The sequence below is a fragment of the Orycteropus afer genome, unplaced genomic scaffold, assembly GCF_000298275.1.
Source record: "Orycteropus afer afer isolate SDZICR_OR568_19922 unplaced genomic scaffold, OryAfe1.0 scaffold00118, whole genome shotgun sequence".
Classification (NCBI taxonomy): domain Eukaryota; kingdom Metazoa; phylum Chordata; class Mammalia; order Tubulidentata; family Orycteropodidae; genus Orycteropus; species Orycteropus afer.
The window spans coordinates 1,511,795-1,537,392 of NW_006921705.1; the positions used below are offsets into that span (position 1 = coordinate 1,511,795).

At 35.6% G+C, this 25,598-nt stretch overlaps 1 protein-coding gene across 1 annotated transcript in view; it reads left to right on the plus strand.

Moving 5' to 3' along the window:
• Positions 1-25,598, plus strand: part of PCDH15 (protocadherin related 15) — a 1,158,626-nt gene that overhangs the window by 676,897 nt on the left and 456,131 nt on the right. The window contains exons 17-18 of the mRNA XM_007944018.2: positions 13,974-14,053; positions 21,586-21,679. Coding sequence (XP_007942209.1) covers positions 13,974-14,053; positions 21,586-21,679 — 174 coding nt within the window. The remainder of the gene's footprint in view (positions 1-13,973; positions 14,054-21,585; positions 21,680-25,598) is intronic.

Sequence of the window (25,598 nt, forward strand, 5' to 3'; positions counted from 1 at the left end):
TAAGTCTGCTTGGGAATGTTTTGTTTCTGGTTGCTGGAGATAGATAGGTAAATCTGTAGATAGATAGTTGGATAGATAGATTTTTTAAAACTTACCTATTGCAAAAGCAAGTTTCCGGTTTATATAGTAAAACATATCTCCATATTAATAAATTCAGAATGTCTTGTCTTCAGAAGAAGGTCTCCTGCTCATAGATTATATTTATATCTGACATAATAGTTTTCTATCATATTTATTGTTTATTTTTTATATCTAAACCTTCATCTAAAATTTATTTTTATATGTAATTAAATTTGAGATCCATTTCAATTTCTTCCATATTGATAACCACTAGAAGTAGCATCATATATTAAGTACTTCAATAGTTCCCATCTAGTTTTACTATTAACTTTGTAAATTTTTCAGTTCTCATATGTATATGGATCCACTCTTGGATTCTCTATTGTATTATACTGATTTATTTGTGTAATCCAAAACCACTTGGAGGAAGTCTTTTTTTTTTTTTTTTCATGCTTCTTGTACTTTCCCAGCCTTAGAGGCAGGAAGAACTCATGACATCTTATTGAGCTATTTCTTGGCTTCTTTGGGAGTCATAAAAATCACATTCAGTCTTTTAGAATCTATGTCAACATTTCTCCTAAGGATATAAATATACCTGTGTGCTAAGTTATACCAGGAACAGAAATTTTCTTGACTCTTCTTTAGTTTTCCTGATCCTGGTCTACTACACACAAGATAAATGTCTTTAACCAGTTATCTAACCACCTCATGAGGTCAAAGTTAGTATTGATATTAGGTGCTTGTAAACCATAGAATCTCATAAACTAAAGGAAAACAAGGAGATCAGAGTTGAGTGTGAAGAGCATGGGAACTGCTCTCAGGATATCATGTCCATGGGATAATTCTTGCTTTTCATTTTCAACAGATTCTTTAAGATGTAATTCACAAACCATACAATCCAATCATTTAAAGTATACAATACATGAGTACATTGTACATATTAATATGAATTGTGTAACCATCACAATTAACTTTAGAATATTTTCATCACTCTAAAAAGAAACCCATTGCCCATTAGCAGTCACTCCTTACTTATTCCCAGACCTCCAGACCTAGGCAACCACTATTCTTTCATTTTTTATAGATTGACCTATTCTGTACATTTCATATAAACATTATCATGCATTATGAAATCTTTTATGTCTGGTTTCTTTAACTCAGCATACTGTTTTCCAAATCCATTCATATTATAGGTATGTTTCAATACTCTATTCTTTTTATTACCCAATACTATTTCATTCTATGGGTATACTGTATTTGTATAACTATTCATCAATTAGTAGATATTTTGATTGGTTCTAATGTTTTGCTGTTATGAATAGTGTTGCCATAAGCATTTATATGTAAGTTTTTATGTGAACATATGTTTTCATTTCTCTTGGGTAGAAGTCTAAGAGAGGAACTCCTGAGCCACAGGGTAACTCTGTATTTAACATTTGGAAGAAATGGCAAATTGTTTTCCAAGTTGGTGTTATTGTTTTGTATCACTACAAGCATTTTTCTCTATTCTAAACATTAACATTTAACATTGTAAGTATTAAATTAAATACATGTTCTGCACTAAACTGCATCTGAACTATGAACTATTTTATTTAACCATCATGAAAATCCTGTGTTTGAGTTAGATGTCATTCTATTTCAGTGTCATAGAAGGAATCACTGAAACATAAATAAGTCAAACAATTTGCTGAAATGGCATGGTTAGTAGATGGCAGATACATCTTTTATTCTTTATTATTATTATGATTATTATCTCCAAAGTCTAAGATCTTAACTACTAACTTAAATTAATTTCTTAAATAATACCCTTTATTTCAGTAGAATTCAAACATCTATTACCTCATCTGATTCTATATCAACTACATAAAGAATACACTTCAAATGTTACTTATCCCATGTTATAGTTGAGAATGGAGACCTAATAACACACCCTCGATCACATGGCTAAAAGTGAGAGAATTAGGTGTAGGCCTTCAATCTTATGATTACTACCTCTGGGCTACTTTTATAAGGACACATTTTATCAGAGTATGTTGTTGTTGTATGTGCCTTTATAAGGACACATTTTATCAGAGTATGTTGTTGTTGTTATGTGCCATCAAGTCAGATCCAACTCCTAGCGGCCCCTCCTTGGGTTTCCGAGGCGATATCACTACAGATGTAGATTGCCCAATCTTCTTTCCGAGGAGTGGCTGGTGGGTTTGAACTTCCAGCCTTCTGGTTAGTAGTTAAGTGCCTTAAGCACTATGCTACCAGAGCTCCTTTATCAGAGTATATTGAACATTATTTAACTCTACATCTTCTTTTTTTTTCTATTTAAAGTTTTTTTGTTGTTATTGAGAATATACACACAAAAAACATATTGATATAACAATTTGTACATGTACAATTTAGTGATGTTGATTACATTCTTTGAGCTGAATAATTATTTTCACTCTCCTTTCCTAAGTTGTTCCTCTCCCATTAAAATAAATTTTCTGCTCCCCAATATTCCTATCTAATTTTTTGAGTTGCTATTGTGAATATGATCTGTATATATAGTTCTTAAAGGACATAATGCTCAAGGCAGACTTTTTTTTTTTTTTTTGGTAACTGTTAAATTTAAACTATTGTTTGCTTTTAAGAAGACTTCAGGGGATGTTTTTGGTTTGAGGTTTAAAGATTATCTCAGAACAGTAGTTTCAGGGGTTCATCCAACCTTCATAGCTCCAGAATGTCTGGAGTCCATAAGAATTTGAAATTATTTTCTGAATTTTCTACCTTATTATCAGGATTTTTTTATGGAATCATTGATCAAAATGTTTAGTAATGGCAGCCAGAAACCTTCAAGTTCTTCTGGTCTCATGGAAAAGAAGGCTGTTGTTCATGGAGGTAATTAGTCACATATTCCAAATCCTCCTCCTATTCCTGCCTGACCTTCTTCTTCTGTTGCTCCAGGTTAGGAGACACGAATTATGGTGCCTTGGATGGCCACTTACAAGCTTTTAAGACCCATAGTATTCATGGAACTATCAGGTATAACAGAAGCACTAAACATGTTATTAGGCCAATTAATTAGGATGTCCCATGGAACCATGCCCAAACCTCCAAAACAAGAAACAAAATTCCATGAGGTTTTTGATTGTACAGTGTTTACTCTTTTTTTATTTTATTTTTCCATTGTAGTAATTGTATCCATCACACAACTTTTGCTAATTCAACTTCTCACAGGTGTAAAACTTACTGACAGCACTTATAATAATGAGTTATGCAAACCTACCCTTAATTAATATGATATTTCCATTACCATTAATATCCCCCACTCCCTGCTTTTCCTCTCTGTACTTCCCCTGGTAGCCACTAATAACTTTTTTTCTCTATACATTATCTTATCATATCCTTTTATGTAAGTGTGGTCATACAATACTTGTCTGTCTATGATTGACTTATTTCACTCAGCATTACATCTTCCAGCTCCATCCATACAGTAGCTTGTATCAAGACTTCCTTTTTTCTACTGACTAAGTAATATTTCATGATAAGGTTGTACCACATTTTGTTTGTCCATTCATTCCATTCATTTGTTGATGGGCATTTAGGTTGTTTCCACCTATCACTTATGCAATGGATAAGTGTTCAGATTTAAGCAAATCCTAGCCAACACTCGTAATTTTCTCTCTCTCTCTCTTTTTTAATTTAGCCATCTTAGTGGGAATGAGGGAGCTCTGGTAGCATAGTGGCTAAGGCACTTGATTGCTAACCAGAAGGTTGGCGATTCAAACCCACCAGCCACTCCTCGGAAGGAAGGTTGGGCAATCTACTTCCTTAGTGATATTGCCTCAGAAACCCAAGGAGGGGTCGCTAGGAGTCGGGTCTGACTCGAAGACACATAACAACAACAACCACAACAAGTGGGAATGAAATAGTATCTCATTGTGGCTTTGATTTCCATCTCTCTGATGGTTAATGCCACTGAGTATCTTTCCATGTGTTTGGTGACCATTAGAATGTCATCTTTGGTGAAATGTCTACTCAAGCCCTTTGCTAATTCTATAATTGGGTTATTTTTCTTTGTTGGCTGTAAATGAAGTCATTATTTTGAAAATCTGTTTTTCATGTGTTGAATGGTAGAAAACCTACTAAAAGTGTTACTTAGTAAGCTCTAAGCAAGGACTTGAGAAACTTTTGAACTAAAATGAAAGAATTTAAGTTTGCAGCTTTGCAAGTTTCTGGAACTTCAGAGACCCTGAAAAAACAAAAGAAAACAAACAAACAAACAACAAAACAAAAACTTCAATATATATAAAACTAGACAAAAGTCATATTGTTGTTATGTGCCTTCGAGTCGGACCCAACTCATAGCGACTCCTCCTTGGGTTTCCGTGGCAGTATCACTATGGAAGCAGATTGCCCAACCTTCCTTCTGAGGAGTGGCTGGTGGGTTTGAACCACCAGCCTTCTGGTTAGCAGTCAAGTGCCTTAGGCACTACGCTACCAGAGCACCCACGAGCACAGTTAATTGTACTCAAATTCCCATTTTTGGCAATGTTATCCATAATTTGTTATGATCCACACAGTTACATGCCTTATTATAGTCAATAAACCACAGGTAAACATTGTTCTAGAATTCTCTGCTTTCAGTCAAGATCTAACAATGGTATCCATCATTCCATGTTCTCTTCTGAATCCAGCCTGACTTTCTGCCAGTTTTCTGTTAATGAACTGTTAAAACCACTTTGAATCATCTTCAGCAAAATTTTGTTTTTGTGTGATACTAATAATACTGTTTGATAATTTCAGCATTGTCTTGAATCACCTTTCTTTGCAATGGGCACAAATATGGATCTCTTACAGGCAGCTGGCTAGGTAGCTATCTTCCAGATTTCTTGGCACAGTCAAGGGAGTGCTTCCAGTGTTTCATTTGTTTGTAGAAATATGTCAGTTGGTGTTCCTTTAATTCCTGAAGCCTTGTTTTTCACCAGTGCCTTCAGTGCAGCTTGGAGTTTTCCTTTAATACCATCAGTTCTTCATCATATGCTACATCCTGAAATGGTTGAACCAATTCTTTTTCAGACAGTGACTCTGTATTCCTTCCACAACAATGAATCAATCTGGATATATTTTTAAAATAGAATCTACTTTTTTTGATTAATAGAATGGAAAATATATATATAAAATAGATTTTTAATGAATCCAGTGTAACAAAAAAGAAGTAGTTAAGAATAATTCCTAAGATACAGTTTGAGCAATTGGAATGATTGAATTGACATTAATTCAGAATAAAAAAAAAAAAAAAACTATGAAAGAAACAGTGATTCAGTTTTGGGCATTTATTTTGAAATTCCTCTTAGATATCTAATTGAAGTTAGTGAGTAAGAAGGTGGGTATGAGTTTGGGAAGGAGGTATGGCTAGAAATATATATTTGAAGTCTTGAGCATCTAAGTAGTATGTAAAACCCTGATATTGCATAAGATCCTCAAGGAAGTGAATGTATAAGATATCCAGAAACTGGTACTAAGGTGCTGAGGAGATGATCAGGGACAGGAATTGTGGCTCTTTAAGCAGCACATGAGGTCAGAGGCAGAAGAACACATGGCCTAAAAGCTAAGAGAAGTAACTTATCCAAGGAGAAGGGAGACAACAATTGATATCTAACATTGTTGATAGGTAAAATTTAAAATGAACAAATAAACAAAGCAAAAATTCTGAACACTTTAGTGATTTTACTAATTTGCAAGTTGCTGGTGATGTTGAAAAGAGCAGTTTTAGTAAAGCAGTGTGAGGAGGGGATGCAAGCATGACTGAAGTGGTTTTAGAATGGGAGGAAAATCAAAAAACAAAAATAAAAAAAGAGAGAGAGAAAGAAATAAAAACTTTTTTTTACAAGATTTGTCCAAAATAGAAGCAGATAAATAGGGTGGTAGCTGGGTGGGAAATCTTTTTGAGAGTTTTTAAGAGAGGTTTATTTCTTTCTTTATTTTTAATTTGAGAAATCACCTTGTTTGTATGATGATAGAGTTAACTCAATAAAAAACTAAAAATAATGCTTCTTGAGAGAGACGGACAGTTGGGGAAACGTCTGTGAGAGGCAGTTGTTGGAAGAGAAGGAAATATTGTGCGGTTTAAAATCAGAAAAGGTGTTCGCCAGGGTTGTATCCTTTCAGTATAGTTATTCAGTGGCATAGTGCCTAAAGCATTTGACTGCTAACCAGAAGGCTGGTGGTTCAAACCCACTAGCCACTCCTCAGAAGGATGTTGGGCAATCTACTTTCATAGTAACACTGCCTTGGAAACCCAAGGAGGGGTCTCTCTGAGTTGGATCCGACTCGACAGCAGTGCATTTTTTTTTTTGGTTATGCTGAACAAATAATCTTAGAAGCTAGACTATAAGAAGAAGAAAGAGGCATCAGGATTGGCAGTAGACTCATTGGAAACTTGCTAATGCAGCTGACACAACCTTGCTTGCAAAAAGTGAAGTCGGCTTGAAGCACTTACTGATGAAGATGAAAGACTACAGCCTTCAGTGTGAATTGCCTCTCTACATAAAGAAAACAAAAGTCTTCGCAACTGGGCCAATAAGTGACATCATGATAAAGGGAGAAAAGATTGAAGTTGTCAAAGATTTCATTTTACTTGTATCCACAGTCATCCCACAGAAGCAGTAAAGAAAGCAAACAGCATACTGCATTGGGTAACTCAGCTGCAAAGATATCACTTTAAGAATAAATTAAGTTGTGCCTGACCCAAGCCATAGTATTTTCATACACTTCAGATGCCTGTGAAAGCTGAACAATGAATAACCAAGACCAAATTAGAATTGATGCCTTTGGCTTATGCTGTCGGCAAATATTAATCATACCATGGGGTGCCAGAAGAATGCAATCAGTATGGAAGAAGTACAACCAGAAGCTCCTTAGAAGTGAGGATGGTGAGAACATGTTATCAGGAGAGACCAGAATGAAGAAGGACATCATGCTTAGTAAAGTAGAGGGTCAGTGATAAAACCCTCAATGAGACAGGTTGACATTCTGGCTACAACAATTGGCTCAAACATAGCAATGGTTGTGAGGACGGTGCATGACCATCACTATTTCCTTCTGATGTGCATAGGGTCACTGTGAGTCAGAAAGAATTCGACAGCTCCTAACAAAAATAACAATGTAAAAGTGGAACAATTGATTTAAAATAGGTTTTACGACATTATAGTTTAAGTAATGGGAGCAAAGGTAGAATGTATAGGTACAGGAAGATGTATAGATACATTTTGGGGATGAAATTGGAGCAATTTTCCACACAAAAAAATTAACCACCTGAGAATAAAAGTGAGGATGAGTTGCAGACCTGAGGAGAAAGTACGAAATAATCATAAAGAGGAGGGAGAGTAAATGAGCTAGGGAAATATAGTGTAATAGATGGACAGAATCAAGGGTATTTTTAAAACCCCAAACCTTGCATTATAGTGAGAAGGGACGTAATTATTACATGTTTTTCTCCAGTCATTTTCAGCTAGACATGTGTAGGCATGGGATGGGCAACAAGTAAAATTGTCATTTTGCCAAACAAATATGACAAAGCAACAGTGTTAAAGAGTAGTTAAAACCAAGATCTGGGTCCTAAGTATATTATTATTGTTAGGCTATCTCTGTTTCCAGGCTTTCTCAGTGGACAGTTAAGACTCTCTCTCTCTCTCTGTAAATATATATATATATATATATATATATATATAAATATATATATATATATAAACAATGCAACGCACTGCCATGGAGTTGCATCTTATTCATAACCACTCCTCTTTGGGTCTCTGAGGCGGTATCACTATAGAAGTAGATTGCCCAACCTTCCTTCCCAGGAGTGGCTGGTGGGTTTGAACCGCCAGCTTTCTGGTTGGCAGTCAAATGCCTTAGGCACTATGCCACCAGAGCTCCCATATGTGTGTGTGTGTGCGTGTGTGTAGCTGAAATTAGGCTGGATACAGAGGGATGTAAGTGTATAAAGTGGGTGAAGGATAATTAGAAGGATCGATCAATTGTGGATCTAGATAAGATTGAAAGACTTTTAAATATGTGGTACTAAAAGGAGTGAGCAAATGCTGTACAGAGAGTAGAAGTGATAAGATTGTAATTATGGAAGGGTTGTGGTAATTGGTAATGACAAGATCTCAGGTTGGACTGTAGGAGTGGCTGAGGTAGAAACAGAGGGAAAGGTAATTGGATGAGGATAATTTAAAGGAATTTGAGACTGGGATATTTGAAGCAACTTTTATATAGATATGAAATCACTAAGAATTTAAGTAGGATGGCAATGAGACAGATTGGCAATGGGCCAAAAAAAAAAAAAAAAGCATATAGTGTAGAATATGACCTTAAGACTTTAATAAGGGAGGGTAACAAATTGAAACAGTCTAATGAGACTGATGGCATGAGAGTCAAAGCTGGGGGATTTTCAAGAGAATGAAAGTGGCGATGAGGAAGGAGGCTACCATACTGCCAAGGCCATCTCTTAAAAGGGACATAGTGGAATTAAGGTTCTCATAGAGAGTCTAGTTTTGGTCAAGGAAAAAAGTGAAGGAAACATTGAGAGTAGATGTTAAAGACATAAAGGAGTCTGCTAGTGATAGGTTATGAGTTCCTAAAGTCATAGGTTGAATTATGCCTCAGTATGTAGTGTATTGGGGGCTCTGGTAGCATAGTGGCTAAGTCACTTGCCTGCTAACCAGACGGCTGGTGGTTCAAACCCACCAGCCACTCCTCAGAAGGAAGGTTGGGCAATCCTACTTCCGTAGTGATACTGCCTCGAAAACCCAAGGAGGGGTCGCTATGAGTCGGGGCCGACTCGACGGCACATAACAACAACAACAACATGTAGTGTATTTATAACCGTTGGCAAATTCTTTAACTTCTTCTTAATTAAGTTTTCATCTTGTGCAAAATAGGGAACATAATACTTACAGTATTGGATTGCTCTGAAAATTAAATAAAATGGGATAGATAAAGCACCCAAAGTAACAGAGAAGAAAGACTGGTATTTATCATTATTTGAATAGAATATTTTTATTGTGTTAGTTCTAACTTTATTTTAGTGATTGTTCTTTGAGACTTGGACTAAATTAGAATTGCAGGCCCATTTTAGAATGTAACACTACTTTGTGTCATAGGTTAACCGTTTTAAAACACAAAGTAAAATTTTGAGACAAGGCCTTCATAGATTCTCCCTAAATCGTACCAAAATCTACAGACGTTATCTTTTGAGGCTTCCATAATTTTCAGATATTTCCTTGCATGAGATAAGTAAAATATTTTCATCTTCAAACAGTCACTGTTCATTTTCAACATGCTCCACAGAGGATCTGTTTTGCCTTCCTAGCCTTAAACATTTTATTTATCCATCTGAGCAATAAATAATGAATCAGTTCCAAAACAGAAAGAAAAAGAGGACTTTGAAAGTCTAGATTCCTCTCATGTGTTATTTTACAAAATCTTTACATTTTGGGACATATTTATATTTTTTGTCATTATAGAATTAGCTACACTTCCAGTTATACCTCATTTGCATATTATTTATCATATCTATATTTAAATAAAATAAAATGTTTTTTTACTTAAATGAATTTACTTCAAAATGGATTTTATACAAGAATTACAAAGAGCAAAACTAAAATACTTGATCATCTAAATAGCATTCATGCATCAATTATATTGAAATATATTTATAAATATTAACATTTTTTAAATGTTGGCAATTTACCACCAGGGATGCATATGAAAATTTTTGGAAACACTGTTGTACTGAATGTAAAACATCAGTTCTTGCTCTCAAGCAGTTTAATAACATAAATCAGGACTTGTTTGCCTAAGTGAGGAGAGAAAAGATCATCTAAATCAGTTGATTTTTATCTAGTTTAGAATCCCTCAGGGCAGGTACTTTATCTTAATGCACTGTGAAATGTGTAGAATCATTCTGTGCTCATAAAGTGCACTCTACCAGATGGTATTTGATGGCTGTGTTCATCTTTAACATGAACAGAATATTAGTTTGGAGAAGATTTGTTTTCTTTTTCAAAATTTCTATTTTCCAGTGTCTAAGCACATGCCTTATTTCTATAAATATTTTTTGGTGCTCTGGTAAAATGGGTGACTTAAGTGCAGATGCAGTAAGCTTCTTGAGTAGCCCAGAAAGAAGAGAAGCTTCGAGTTTTAAAGTTATTCTTTGTCCTTCAAGCAAGTTAAATGAGATCAGCTTTATTTTTGTTAATTTTAATAGTAAAGTTGTTAAGCATATACCAGCAAACCAATGACACAGCCTGCCTTCTGGTTAGCAGTCAAATGCCTTAGGCACCATGCCACCAGAGCTCCCTAACTAAATTCTGCTGATTGTTATGTAGTCAACTTTCCAATATGGACATAATCTCACCTAAGAATGACACAGTCGAATTATTGACACTCAGTTCTGAAATGTCAAAGGTATTTGATTGGTTCAACAAAACTGAAAAATAAATTTCATGATAACTCAGGTAATTGAAGTAATTAATTTGGCTGAAACGATTGAAAATTGTTTAGAAACTCTCCTCTGCCATTTGTTCATTTTCATGACAAAATTAATGTTGCCCCTCCCCCCCCCCAAAATTACAATATTCACTATGCTCTCATTCCCACAAAAATATTTCTGGGCTCCAAGAATATTAAATGTTAGATTAGGCTTGATAGATTGAAAGAAAGGTACAGTGTTAAGCTGGACTTATAAACGTTTACCCAAAGCGATCTTGCTCCAGAAGTATTTCTTCTGGCATTATCACAACAAAAGACCATACACTGTTTCTTGAGAAAACAAAAAACACCAACCACAGAGCAATAAATAAAGAAAAAAGAACTTGATAGTATCTTTAAAAACATGACATGGAAAGATGGCTGTCTAAAAGAGAAAAACAATGGAAGCAGTTTTCTGTTGTTAGGTGGAGTCTAGTTGGGAGATCATGGGTTTTCTCTTCCAGGAAGCTGCTGATGTGTTTGAACTAGCGAGCTTTCAGTTAGCAGCTGATGCTTAAGCATTGCCCTACCAGGGCTTCCTGGAAAAAGTTTTGTGGAATCTTTTTAGTGATAAAATATAGTCTCAAAATGTAGCATAATTCTTTGCTTCAGAAATTAATGATCTTCTTCAGTTAAATGAGTATTAGTTACTGCAGTTTCATTTTCTCTTCTTTGCTAATACTTGTCTCATATGATCAGAAAAGAAAGGGAAAGTATGAAGGATTTACCACAAAACCCATTGAGTGCATTTCTTGATTTCCTTTATTTCTATCTAGGCTACCATTATAATTACTAAAAGCTAAATTTTTAATGTTAAATTTAAATGAAATGTCTCAATAGTTTTACCCAAGAAAAGTTTATTATTTCATCACATTTTTAATTTAATTTTTATCATGTGCTTGAAAAACTACAGTAACTTTTACCCGAACAAAACAAAATCTTAGTCTGGAAAATAAGACGCAGAGTAACTGTTGTCACTCTGACAACAGTGAGAATGCCATGGAGGAGGCAGGACCATTACTAAGATGGCTATGGCCATAAAATGAAGAATCTGGTAGTAAGGAAGAAAATCAGACACAGTTGAGATATTGCAGGTAATGTACACTTAGATCTAATAGGATTTGCTGAAAGTGCACTAGGGAGTAATTGTGAGAGGTCAGATATCAAGATGTGTGGCTTCACCAAGTAGAACGACAGAGCTTATGCTATTCGCAACTCTGTTAAATGATAATACAATGAAAGCAGCAGATAATTGTTTTTTGGTTTTAATTTTTATGGGGAGGGTGAAGATTAGAGATAAATCAGAATTTTGGGGTTTTTGACCTTTATTGGGCATGCTTATTATTCATGTAATTAGAAATACAAGTAGGTAATTTGATGAGTCTGAAAGTGCTGGCCTAGAGATTCGGAGTTTTGGCATGTAGATACTATGTAAAGCAGCACAAAGACACTATTTAAAGATATACAGTTGAGTAAGATGACAAAGTGATTGAGGTCTGAAACAGACCTTTGAGCCATATAATGTAAAAATGTCTTATACCAAAAGCAAACCAAACTCATTGCCCTCGAGTCGTATCCAACTCATAGCCACCCCTCCCTGGGTTTCTGAGGAAGTATCATTACAGAAGTAGATTGCCCAACCTTCCTTCCAAGGAATGGCTGGTGGGTTTGAAGCACCAGCCTTCTGGTTAGCAGTCAAATAGCTTAGGCACTATGCCACCAGAGCTCCCATGGTAAATCAGCAAAGGGAAATAAGAAGTAGCCAATAAGGTGAGATTAAAACCAGGAGAATATAATGTTATGGAAGCCATGTAAAAGAAATGTTTCACAGAGGTGGCAGTTTCATGAGACACAGAAGAAATTGTCCTGCAAATTTTAGTGACCCCCTTTGGGATTCCAAGGCAGTAAATCTTTACTGAAGTAAATTGCCCAATCTTCCTTCCAAGGAGTGGCTAGTGGGTTTGAACTGCCAGCCCTCTGGTTAGCAGTCAAATGCCTTAAGCATTATGTCACCCACCAGTAAATATTACCTGTTATTATTCAGTTGTTTCTGGACCCTTGGTTGTATGTAATCTAGGACAGGCGTTTGGCCATCTAACAATCTGACATGGTAGCTGATAGAGATGTCCTGTGACATGTAGTTCCATGGTATGTAATTCATGTCAAAACTATCAACATTACTGGAAGAAACAGTTCCTCGCTGTTCTTCTGGACAAACCATTTCTAATTTTTTTTTTTTTTTTTTTTGGCTGGGATGTTTACTTTCCATTCATAGTAAAAACTCCATACAAATAACCCTGCCTGAGTTCTTCCAATTCCAAGATAATTGCTCTCAGTGAGCAAAGCTGGCCAGGCTAGTAATCTACAAATAGAACTTGTGTTGCCCTCTCTTGAGGGCTTTCTTAATGGCCAGTTTTAGGCACAGCTCTCTCACATCCCTGATGTATCACCCATTAGTTTAAATAATATAAATAGATTCATATAAAATTAGATGAATTAACCCTATGAAAATCATTATTGTAGCCCCTCCAAAACCAAAAATGCCTAAACCCATTGCCATCAAGTCAATTCTGATTCATAGCAACCTCCATGGGGTTTCCAAGGCTGTAAATCTTCGCAATTAACAAAAGCAAATTCCCTCATTCTCTTCCCGCAGAGGGGCTGGTGGGTTTGAACCACTGACTTTCTGGTTAGCAGCCAGGTGCATTACCCACTGTGCCACCAGAGCTCCTTATGTATATTCTCAGGAGAAATTATTCTTATTCATTGTTACTACCTTTGGGAGCTCTGGTAGCATAGTGCCTAAGGCATTTGATTGCAAACCAGAAGGCTGGCGGTTCAAACCGACCAGCCACTCTTCGGAAGGAAGGTTGGGCAATCTATTTCTGTAGTGATAGCACCTCGGAAATCCAAGAGGGGTCGCTATAAGTCGGATCCGACTCCACTGCAGTGGGTTGAGTTACTATCTTTAGATAACATAAAACGATAGAAAGCTGGGATCAGATATGAAATTCTTTATTTTCATATTTTACCAGTAGGCTGAGCTTTAATTTTGATTCCTAAGAGCATCGTAGATGGTCTGTGCTATTCGTTTCATGCTTCGTTGTTGCTCTGCACTGAATAGGAGCCATACAAAACCAAAAAAACAAATTCACTGCAGTCGTGTGGGATCCGACTCATAGCGACCCCTCCTTGGGTTTCCGAGGTGGTATCACTACGGAAGTAGATTGCCCAACCTTCCTTCCGAGGAGTGGCTGGTGGGTTCCGGGGAGTGAACCGCCAACCTTCTGGTTAGCAGTCAAATGCCTTAGGCACTACGCTACCAGACCTCCCGAATAGGAGCCATTGAGTCATTATAATGACTTGACAAATGAATGTTTTGTTTTGTTTTGTTTTTTTCCCTGAAGGCAACTGATCGAGAAGGAGACCCAATAATATATGCCATCGAGAATGGAGATCCTCAACGAGTTTTTAATCTTTCAGAAACGTAAGTAAATAGTGATTTGTAGATTGATAAAGACTTTTTTCCCCCTTTTTTAAAATGATAAACAATGTACTGGTACCAAGAGAACAGACTCCTAATCAAAAGCTTTGAGCTGTTAGTACTTTGTGGTGTTTTTTATAATGAATGTAAATGAGAGTGGGAAGACAGTCTGAGCCCAGAAATCATACCCAGGAGACTGTTTATTTTAAACATTTTTACTAGATAAAATCCACTTAAGTGGAAACGTTTCATTTTCAGATGTAACCTGGGATTAATTAGATCCCTTTAAAGTTGTCAGCTATTCATAATGACAAGGGCATTTCTACAAAGAATACCCTGGCATTAAATAGTTTATTCAAAAGAAATTTTGTAAGGTGAGGTCTATCACAAACATATGTAAAGCATCACCAAAATTCAGCCTCTAATTTCCAATTAATGTAAGTAGATCGTAAAATAGTTAAAATAAAACAATTGTACATCCAGGCTAAGCCTATTCAAGGCTGAAAACATTCTGTTCAGCTCTCTGAACATATCAGAGACTGTGTTAGTGATAACTACTGAGAAAATTTGCAACTGGAATTAAGTGAAAGCATTGCAACTTCCACAGAGAAAATTTGCTCCCCTTTTGCAATGGAAAAGTAACCATTCTTTTGTCAAATGTGGTTTGTTGCTAAAGAGCAGCAGTTGGTGTCTCTGTTTTCTGTGTAGTCAAGAGTGAGTTTACTTCTTAAAAGAATGGAAATCTAAACTTGACTGGTAATTATAAAGTGGACAACTTGAGGAATGAGCTAGCCCATTGCTTCAGTCTTAGGGACATGTGCCATAGAATGCCAAATCCAGTGAGCTGTGTGTAGGCCCTTGGTCTTGTTAGGTACATTTAATTTCATGCCAAATAAGATTTCACAACCATGGCTCAGTAATGGCTGGGAAACCCTAGGAAAAGCAGTATTTCCTAAACGTTTAGGCTTGCAAGATGGGTAAAACTGTATTTAAAAATTGAAAGGTTTAACTATTTTGAGTTTTCTCTCATTAAAAACAAAACAAAACAAAACCTCACTGCCATTGAGTCTACATAATTTGGTTACTATTCATAATAATCATTAAATAATTTAAGCATTTTAAAAGGGAAATTTTAAGAGCAATCAAGACTGTGGTTCTGGCATGAAACTAGACATGTGTATCAATAAAATATAATTAAAACTCCAGATATAAACCCTAAAATTTATGGTCAATTGATTTCTGACAAAGGAGTCAAGACAATTCAATGAAGAAATAATAGTCTTTTGGGACAAATGATAATAGGACTGCTGGATATCCATATGTGAAAAAATGAAGTCAGATCCCTACCTCACACCACACACAAAAATAACTCAAAGTGAATCATACACTTAAATCTAACAGATAAAATTATAAAACTCTTGGAATAAAACACAGAAGTAAATCTTTCTGATTTTTGATCAAATGATTTTTAGATATGGCATCGAAAGGCCAAGTGATGAAAGAAGTGATAAGTTGTATTTAACAAAAATTTTTAAAAAATTAAAATACAACAGCAAATCTCAATCATTTTAATACTATTAGTTTTCCCTTCATCTCTAGGGATATAAAATATGCTAAAAAGCTTCTGTTAATTCTTTAAAAAAATATTACCTAGTGATGGTTAATCAGTTCAATATCACTATGGATTTATAAATGTTATATTATTATCTATAATTTTGTGATTTTGATAAGTTATATAAAGCAGAAAAAAACTTACTTACTAAAGAAAAGATCTGGGTTCTTTAAAAATCACAACAAAAATCATAACATTGGTTATGAAAACCATTTAGCAGTATATATTTTAATATAAACATTTAAGGCCAGATTTGTATATTTTTCCAGTATAACGTGTTGTTTCAATGACTTTCCCTAATGTCTGTATTGATTGATCATGACATATGATTCAAGAAATATTTATTTAGCTAGCAAACATTCCACTATAAGTAAATATTTAAATAAAATGTAAGGAAACTTTCCTTATAAGTATGATGGCCAAATAGTTTACTTATTTATTAAGAGAAGTTGAGGAATTATTATCTCTTCAATTCTTGTTTGTCATCATTCTAGCATATTATACAGAATGAAACATTTAAAGGCAAAATGTTGTTTCTGTCCCTTGTGAGAATTTTATTTGGAAAAATTTACCTTCATTAACATTTTAATTTATTTCTGTTGGGACTAACTCATTTTTGACACTGAATTTAAAGCTTGTTTTTTTTTTTTTTAATGTTAGTTTGAACTTTATAAATACTTCAAAACTTAAATAACTTATAAGCTATGTAATATGAATTTTGATTTCTTATCACCTCAATTTTCAATATATATCCTAAAATTAAACTACTATTCACAACCTCCATTCTACCACTTCAGTGTAGGCTACTATCACCTTGTCCTTGAAGATAACTACCAATTCCTTTTCTTATTGTTGTGTTTGTTAATTGCCAATAATTTGTTATCATTGAGTGTCTTGTAAAACTTAAAGTTTCCAAATATTTTGAAAAACATTATCCCCACCACAAATACACACATACACACATACATTTTGAATATCACTATAAGGTCCAGAAAATGGTGCCTAAAATCATCATGAAAAATTTGACAAAGTCTCAGACACTAATTTTTTCTTAAGACTTGAACACCAGAACACACAATTGTGAGTAATGTTAAATCATAATTAGAACTTATTTAGAAATATTTAAAAGAAGGATAGTCTATATAGCATGAAACATGTGAGATAATGTCCCTTAGTCTATCATGATGCTTAAGTAATTTTGCTATTAATCAGTGTAATTTGGGAAGATAGTGAGAGAAGGGCATGGGGGAGGCATGTCCTCTAACTGCATGAGAAGGAGATAAAATCACCAACAGCCAAGGCAATCAAGCAACAGCCCAAGGCATATTTCTATGAGACCAGACATGCCGCCACCTGCCAAAATTTCACCAACTCTGACACCACCAACTGTTCCTCCCACAGCACTCTCTTTCTCTACTGTGTGTGAGAATTTGTCACAATGATCACAGAGAACTCATAAACAATATTAATGATTATGGGATTTATCAGGTAAAATGTTTTACCTTCATTAACATTTTACAATTCAGGTTCAGGATGCTCAGGACACAATTGTTCAATCAGGAAAGCCTCCCTTTGGCCATGGCCAAAAACATGCTTCATTTTGGCCCTTGGCCTCTCCACCTGACCTCTTCATCATGTGTTACAAAATTCTTTTAGCTTTGCCTAACCCACTTGGGGAACCTACTTCCATAGTGATACTGCCTTGGAAACCCAAGGAGGAGTCACCATGAGTTGGATATGACTCCACAGCAATGAGTTTGGTTTTTGGATTATAGGTACACTTAGGTGCACCCTACTCTTCTAGCCAGGCTCCTGCTCAAAGGCACTCCGCTTTCTGGATTTGTGGACAGCAAGCCCACTGCTTTATTTCATACCGATCTCTTGGCTCTGCTGACACTGTCATCTCTGCCAGTTGTCTCTGTTGGTCATCTCTGCTGGTTGTCTCTGCCATTTTTCTGCCATAAGATCTAGCATAGAGGTGCTTCATTCCACCTCCAACTCTTCTCTCTTAATGATAGTGAGATCCCACCTTATGCCTCTAGGAGGGATCATTTTAAGCCTAGCAGAATGACAAAACTAACCAGTCCCCATGTTAGAATTCCATATACCTTATGTTCATGGTCCCATCCCCAAAAGGATGCCATATACCTTATTTACATTACTAACAAACTATCCAATCCAATTGGTGGGCCATAAACACTTTGCATTTACATAGTTCCACCCAGTAATCTGATGGGAGTCACAAAGACAATGGCTAGAAGAGCCATACCAAGTAATTCACTGCACCACAGATTGTTACTCATTGAAGCAGTTATTAAATGCTACCAAACTGGCTTCTTTGGAAGTAGATATCTTCCACTACATTTAATTAACAGTGTTTAACTAAATTTTTAAACAAATATTCAAAACCATGTTATAGTTATACAAATCAGTCCTTATTGTCTATGAGAGTTTAATATTGTCATGCAAAACACAGTTCAGGTACATTATGGGCATTGCAGTCAGTGTCATGAGACAAAATGTGTATGAACTGCTATACAGAAAATAAATTTTTCTGTAAACTGTCACCCAAAAACCAAACAAACAAAGACACACACAGTTTAGGAATGTAGTCCTCTAGCAAGCACCAATTCTATTTAAAACATAGATATTCTGAAACATCCTTATCTCCTCATAAGAATATCCCATGCCCATTAAGAGATTGCTTCTAATTCTTCCCTTATTCCAATCCCTGGCAATGATCAATCTATATCTGCCTCTATGGATTTACCTAGTCAGGATATTTCCTATAAATAGAATCAAATATTATGTGACTTTTTGTATCCAGCTTCTTTACTTGACATAATGTTTTCTAGGCCCGTCCACATTGTGCCATGTATCAGTACTTTGTTCTTTTTTATTGCTGCATAATATTCCATGGGAGGGAAATAGGAAGGCAGAGAGAATTTTTCCAGATTATTTCTGTGCCAGAGTCTTCCTTCAATGCTTAGCCAGGCCATTTCTCAACTTTCCCTTAGCCTTCAGATACTGCTTGGTTTGAGTTTAGAGGCAAAAGCATAAGGTCTTCTCAGGTCATTCATCAGCATTCCTCCACCTCTGGCCTTACATGTGGCTTTCTGAATATCCAAGTATATACAGGTCATGTCAGTGTCTTAATTTCTCAAAGAAATTCTATCCCTAGTTTTCCCTCCCAGGGTGCTCTGTTGTATGACTCAATCATAATGTTTTGCCCCAGGTAACTGTAGCTTGTTCATTGCTTTATTTTTTTTTTTTTTTACCCTCTCATCAATGACTCCCCCTTTTGACCCTGACTGAGTTCTGGGTTAGGTTAGTTAAAGACAAGGGCATCACAGCTCTTCATACAGCCTCCAAACAATTACAAAAGAAAAACAAAATTTCCCTAATAATATCTCTTCTGCTCCCTTCAGAATCAGAGACCAGGGTCCCATATTAGAATTGTAGGCTGCCATCTCTAAGACCACTGCAAAGCCTTGAAGCACTGGGGCAAGTGCAAGTAAAATGCAACAGTTTTCCTACCGTTTTTAAGCTTTTTCTTGATTTGGCATTCATTTGGTTGCTGTGAAAGCCTATGACTGTTTTCCAGTCATAGGAAAACATGTTGGTTTCTGGGGAACAGACGCTTGGAGCAGGTTGCTTCTCCATGTTTGCTGACATCACTACTGTGGAGTATACTTTTAATCATTATAAATTTGAGTTGCATTATTTTTGATGTTATATCAGAAATGATGTCTACATATTTTCAGTACAGGAATTAAGAAACAAGATTTATTGCATTTCTAAGGAGAGCTGGTGGCACTTTGGTTAAATCTCTCAGCTGCTAACTGAAAAGTCGGTGGTTTGAAACTACTGGCATTCTGTGAGAGAAAGATGTGAAAATCTACTTTCATAAAGGTTTATCGTCTTGCAAACCCTATGGAGCTGTTCTGCTTTGTCTTGTAGTGTTGCTATGAGTTGGAACAGACTCGACAATATTTGGCTTGGTGTTTTGCATTGTATCCTGCCCTTATAGCCTCCATCTGGTTGATAATAAGACTCGTTCTTCTCATTTATTTCTGATATTTTATCAAAGGGTGCCTCATGTGTCCTCTAACCCAATCTTTAGCTGTGAATATCAAAATACACAGCTTATTTTTTCTTGCATTCTCCACGTCTCAAATATCCCATTCCACTTCCTCTAACTTTAGAAAACAAACATATGTTATATAAAGGAAAGAACTATCTTCATCATGATCACTAAACCATGAAAAATTAATTATTTATCTGTAGTATGATCCTAGACAGGAATACTATATAGGATATTTAGTATTTTAAAAAATGCATAATGTAAAAGGAAGAATGTTGAGTATTCAGTCTTAAAAAGAGAGGGGAAATATAAGGAAAACAGTAACTCAATTTTCTTTCAGTGTACTATGGCTAGGTTTTCATATTTCCTTTTTCTTACATTAACTTGAGTAAGAATTAATGTAAGAATTAGAAGCAATAAATGTCTTACTTTTCATTTTGAAAGTCACTTTAGAATGAGATTATCTGAACCATCTGCAGTGTGGGAAGTTGATCCAAACCTGATTGTTGTGAATATACTCTGGGAATTGCTGTTCAGTTATTTTGACAAAACATTTTTAATAAGTACAAGAAGTAAAGTTAGTTTTTTGTGCTCATACCATATGCTGAGAACAATTTAAAAGTCCATGTCAAAAGCAACGACTAAATAGAGTAAGTGTGACTCTGATTTTGATTCATTGTCTTTGATCCATATGTGGCATGAATTGCTTAAATTCCATCATAACAATAAAAGACACTTGTATTAAAATGAAAGCTTTTTATCAATCAGAATCAAATTCTGTTTTTATACTTGATAAATATTTTAATGTTTTATTATATTAAGATATCATCTCCTCCATAGCCGATGCTTATTAAAATGTCATTTTTATTATCAGACTGTAAAACCCACAATAAACACAGAGCTTGTTTTAGAGAGCAATATAAATGACCAAACTGATAGAAAACAGATTGCATTGGGGGATAAAGTCTTAATTATTTGGAAACATTTATTCTGAACCGTGAAAAGCAAAGTAGTGGTAGTAATAATATTTTGAAAAATTTGCCTTAAGGTTGTTTATACCCATTATATATAATAAGTAAAATTAAGATCCACCTAAACTTGAAGATAATACCAAAATGGTAAAATTATTAGGTGATCTATGAAATAATTTGTTTGTATAAATTATAAAATAAAAATTAGAGAGCTCATAAATTATGTTTTTAAAAAATAATATAAAATATTGTATACAGCCTGATGTACCTTTTGAAATCAATAAAGTATGGTTATAAAAGAGAATAAAAATAAATATTAAAATATTAACCATGATATCTATAAAAGTTTTTCTAAAAAGCACCACTTTTTTTTTTCTAAATTTCTATAGCGAGCCTCAATTATTTTGGAAAAAAAGAAAAAAAAAAGAATCTTTAATGTACAGGGCTTGTGAAAGATACAATTCAGATATTTTATATTCCCACCATAGACATATATGTGAATATGAATGGGAATGGTGGTATCATTTAATCATAAGAAACTATTCTTTATCTTTAAAAGTTGTTAGACTGCTGAAGAATAACATTAAAATAATCACAAATAAGATGGATATATTTATCCCTGTAATTGATTAAAGATAGTTTTACTTTTGTGGGGGGAGGTCCTCCTCCCCTTGGAAGCTAGACAAGCAACTCAGTTATCTCCTTCAGTTTTGCAATTTTTCATTTTTCCTAAGAATCTTAGTAACTTTAAATATATTTGCTGAGGAGGAAAACCTTATCAAAAATAGTTCACCACAGTGGGAATACTCTTTTTGTGACATGATTTTCTTATTAATGTGTTTTGCATGTTTGTTTTCTCTGCCACTAGTACTGGAATTCTAACCTTAGGAAAAGCATTGGACAGGGAAAGCACCGATCGCTATATTCTAATCGTCACGGCTTCAGATGGCAGGCCAGATGGGGTGAGTACCCTCCCTGAGCAAGAGTTTCAAAAATATATGAAATATATGAAACAAACTGAAATAGTCTTGTGGTCTTGCATTCTAAAATAATTTATTACAGTAATGAATTCATGAATTAATCCTTTTCTTACCTGGAGCAGCTTCATATATTGACTAGAAATGCTCATTTCTCTACCTAGTTTATTAAACAAATGAACCTGAATAATACTCTGCATCTGCTATGGTGTTACAACTTTTGACCTGACATATTAGAAACTTGTGATTACATTTTTGCACAATTTGTGAGGAAAATGAATCTGTTTTATTGTAACAAGTATTCTGTATTGTATATCATCACACCACTCTGAGGCATTCAGGTACTTTTGTATGCGAGTCTATTTCCTTTAATCTAACACTTTTTTTTGAGGGTGGGGGAGTTTTTGGATAAATATTTTGAAGCACTTAGGAAACCAGTTTGATGCCACAGATACGTGTTAGCAGCCCTCAGAATCCTGAGTAATTTTTGATGATCTAAATGGTGTAACGAAGCTGGTATTCTAGAGAAAATGCATTCTATTTCTTTTGGATATAAAAATCAGTTTTAAGAAAAATAAATTATTTCATATATTTGATGTATTTTAAACTCATGTGTCTGTGTCCTTTGTACTACCCTGCCCACAACCACCATAATCTTGATTTTTAAATATTATAGCTTTTCAGTTGTTGGTAATGTCATCATACAGCATTTTCACTACTTCTCTGACAAAGGTTAGTTTCCCTTTTTGGCCAAGTGCGTATGAGCCAATTCAGCATTCCTGTCTGAGAATAATTTCAGACTCTGTGTAGGTTTATAGGTAATGCTCACCCAATTCAAGTAGCAAGGTATCACCAATTTACTTGAAATGATGTCTTTAATCTATGAGGCACACTGACTGGGAGCCAGATGATAATTCTTTTCTTATACTTACCTGAGGTTTTCTGAGAAAATTTCACCATGATAAAAACACATACAATTGATAAAGGGACAGTTTCATTATCTGGATTCAAGGTGAGGAAGAGGGATAATTAGTAACGTTTGACAATGGCCAAAAGAAAAAAACCAAACTCAGTGCCATCGGGTCAGAGGCAACTCATAGTGACCCCTTCTTGGGCTTCTGAGGCAGTGTCTCTATGGAGGTAGATTGCCCAGTGGTCCTTCTGAGGAGTGGCTGGTGGGTTTGAACCTCCACCTTTCTGATTAACAGTCAAATGCCTTAGGAACTATGCCAATGGCAACTTGCCTATAATAAGCTATTAGACATTTTTCATTTATTATATAAATAACTGACCATAGGTTAAAAAGGAGGGGAAGGACACTTTTAGGAAACACAGCCAGTAGAAGGAACATAAGTAATATTAGAGTGAAGAAAAATAAAAACTAAGATTCAATGTGTGTGTGTATGTGTGTGTGTCTGTATGTGTGTGTATATGTGTGCATGGGAGCTCTGGTGGCGTAGTGCCTAAGGCATTTGACTGCTAACCAGAAGGCTGCAGTTCAAACCCATCAGGCACCTCTGAAGGAAGACTGAGCAATCTACTTCCATAGAGATACCACCTCAGAAACCCAAGGAGGGGTTGTTGTGAGTCGGAATCAACTCCACTGCAGTGAGTTTGGTTTATGTGTGTGTACACACACACACACACACATACACACACAAAAAAAATAAAAACTCACTGCTTAGCTCTGGTAACATAATGCCTAAGGCACTGGACTGCTAACCAGAAGGCTGGCGGTTCAAACCCACCAGCCACTCCTCGGAAGAAAGATGGGGCAATCAACTTCCGTAGTGATACTGCCTCAGAAACCCAAGGAGTGGTTGCTATGAGTTGAGTCCGACTTGATGGCACAAAACAACAACAATAACAGCTGTCGAGTCAGATCTGACTCATAGCCACCCCTCCTGACCCCTCCTGGGTTTCTGAGGTGGTATCACTAAGGAAGTAGTTGTCCAGCCTTCTTTCCAAGGAGTGGCTGGGTTTGAACCACCAGCCCTCTGGTTAGTAGTCAAACGCCTCAGGTACTACGCCACCAGAGCTCCTGTGTGCGTGTGTGTATACACACACCCAATGTCCTTGCTGAATGCAGAGTGCCCACGTTAAAGAAGTCAGTGAGAAACTTAGAAGGAAATAATTGAAGCACTTGACTTATGATGAAAGTTTAATGGATAACTTGGCTGGGCAATAACTGAAAGGGGAGGGAATTCCAAGGAGTGGGAGGATTTATTTAGCATAGTGTAAGGGGTAGCATTAGAGTGAAGTGAAATTAAGAAGGAACATTCAGGTCAACCATTAAGAGAAAAGAGAGAAAAAAAAAGAAAGCATAATACATAGCTTTGTGATATGTCACATTGTAAATCAGAAAAGTAATGGCAGTAATTTAGCTAGGATGTTTTAAGTCTTTCCTTAAAAATGAAATTTGTAAGACAAGGGAACAAATGAAAAAGGAATTGTATATTTAGATGTCTGGCATGGTCTCCATGTACTAATTATGCCCTTTTCCAATGTTGAAAACTAAAAATAAATTCTAGGTTAAAAGTAGTAGTTGAGTTATTTCTAGGGGGTGTTCTTCAATTATTTTCTTGTGATTATCAATCCTCCCTGGCCAGATCCTTCAACATTTCTAAGTCCGGATTTCCTCGTTCTATGACCAATAAGGAAGGTCTCATTCAGCTTTAAAATTCACACAATTTTAAGCAAATGTTCCCTTTTCAAATGTTTATATTGAAAATATCAATAGAGTAAAAAAATGTTTAAATTTTCAACACAAATAACCCTCTTCAGTTATTTTCATTATTTGTATAATTTTAGGATGAATTTTTGTATTTGTTGTTGTTGTTGTTATTTGCCATCGAGTCAGCCCCGACTTGGGTTTCCAAGGCAGTATCACTATGCTACCAGAGCTCCTGGATTTTTGTATGCAGATATATAATAGCTATATGGTTCCTCATTTTGATAATGATTTTCTTATCCAAACATTAAAACTGATATCCTTAATATAAGTTACTGCCATTGAGTTGATTCCGACTTATAGCAACTTACTTTGGATTTCTAAGGCTGTATCATCATCCTTCCATGGAGCAGCTGGTGCATTTGAGCCACTGACCTTCTAGTTAGCTGCCAAATGTCTTACCCACTACCCCACCAGAGTTCCTTGCCCTGAGTATAGTTAAAATAAAATTAATCTTTAGTCTGTAATAATCACCAGTTTCATAAATATATTTAAATGAGCACTGACCCCAAGTGGATGGATTTTTTGCTTAAATAAAATTATTATCAGCATGTGTGAAACAAATTGTCAAGACATAATTTGAAAATTTAATCATAAAGTATCAACTCCTTCAAAACCAAAACCTATTGCATCAAGTCTGTTGCATCTCATAGTGATTCTTTAGGACATACTAGAACTGCTCCATAGTGTTTCCAAAGCTGTAAATCTTTAAGAAATCAGATTGCCACATCTTTCTCCCACAGAGTCACTGGGATTCAGCTGCTCACCATTCAGTTGGCAGGATGAAGGGGAAAGGAAGGGCTCACATTCTACTGGAGATCAGTAATTTCTATGTAGAGAATATTGAGGAAATTTTATTTGATTCTCTTCCATTTTAATTTTCCCTTCTAAATTCATTTTGCAATAATAATTTGTCAATAATAGTTGGAGGCTGCTTTTCACTTGGGCATGGCTCTTTATTAAGCCTGGGATGTGAAGTAGACAGGCAAGGAGCTTGTTGTTGTTGTTGTTGTTAAGTGCCGTCGAGTCATTTCCTACTCATAGTGACCCCATGCACAGCAGAACGAAACACTGCCCAATCCCGCGCCAGCCCCACAATCCCTGCTAAACTTGAGCCCATCATCGCAGCCACCGTATCAATCCATCTCCTTGAAGGCCTCCCCCTCTTTCGTC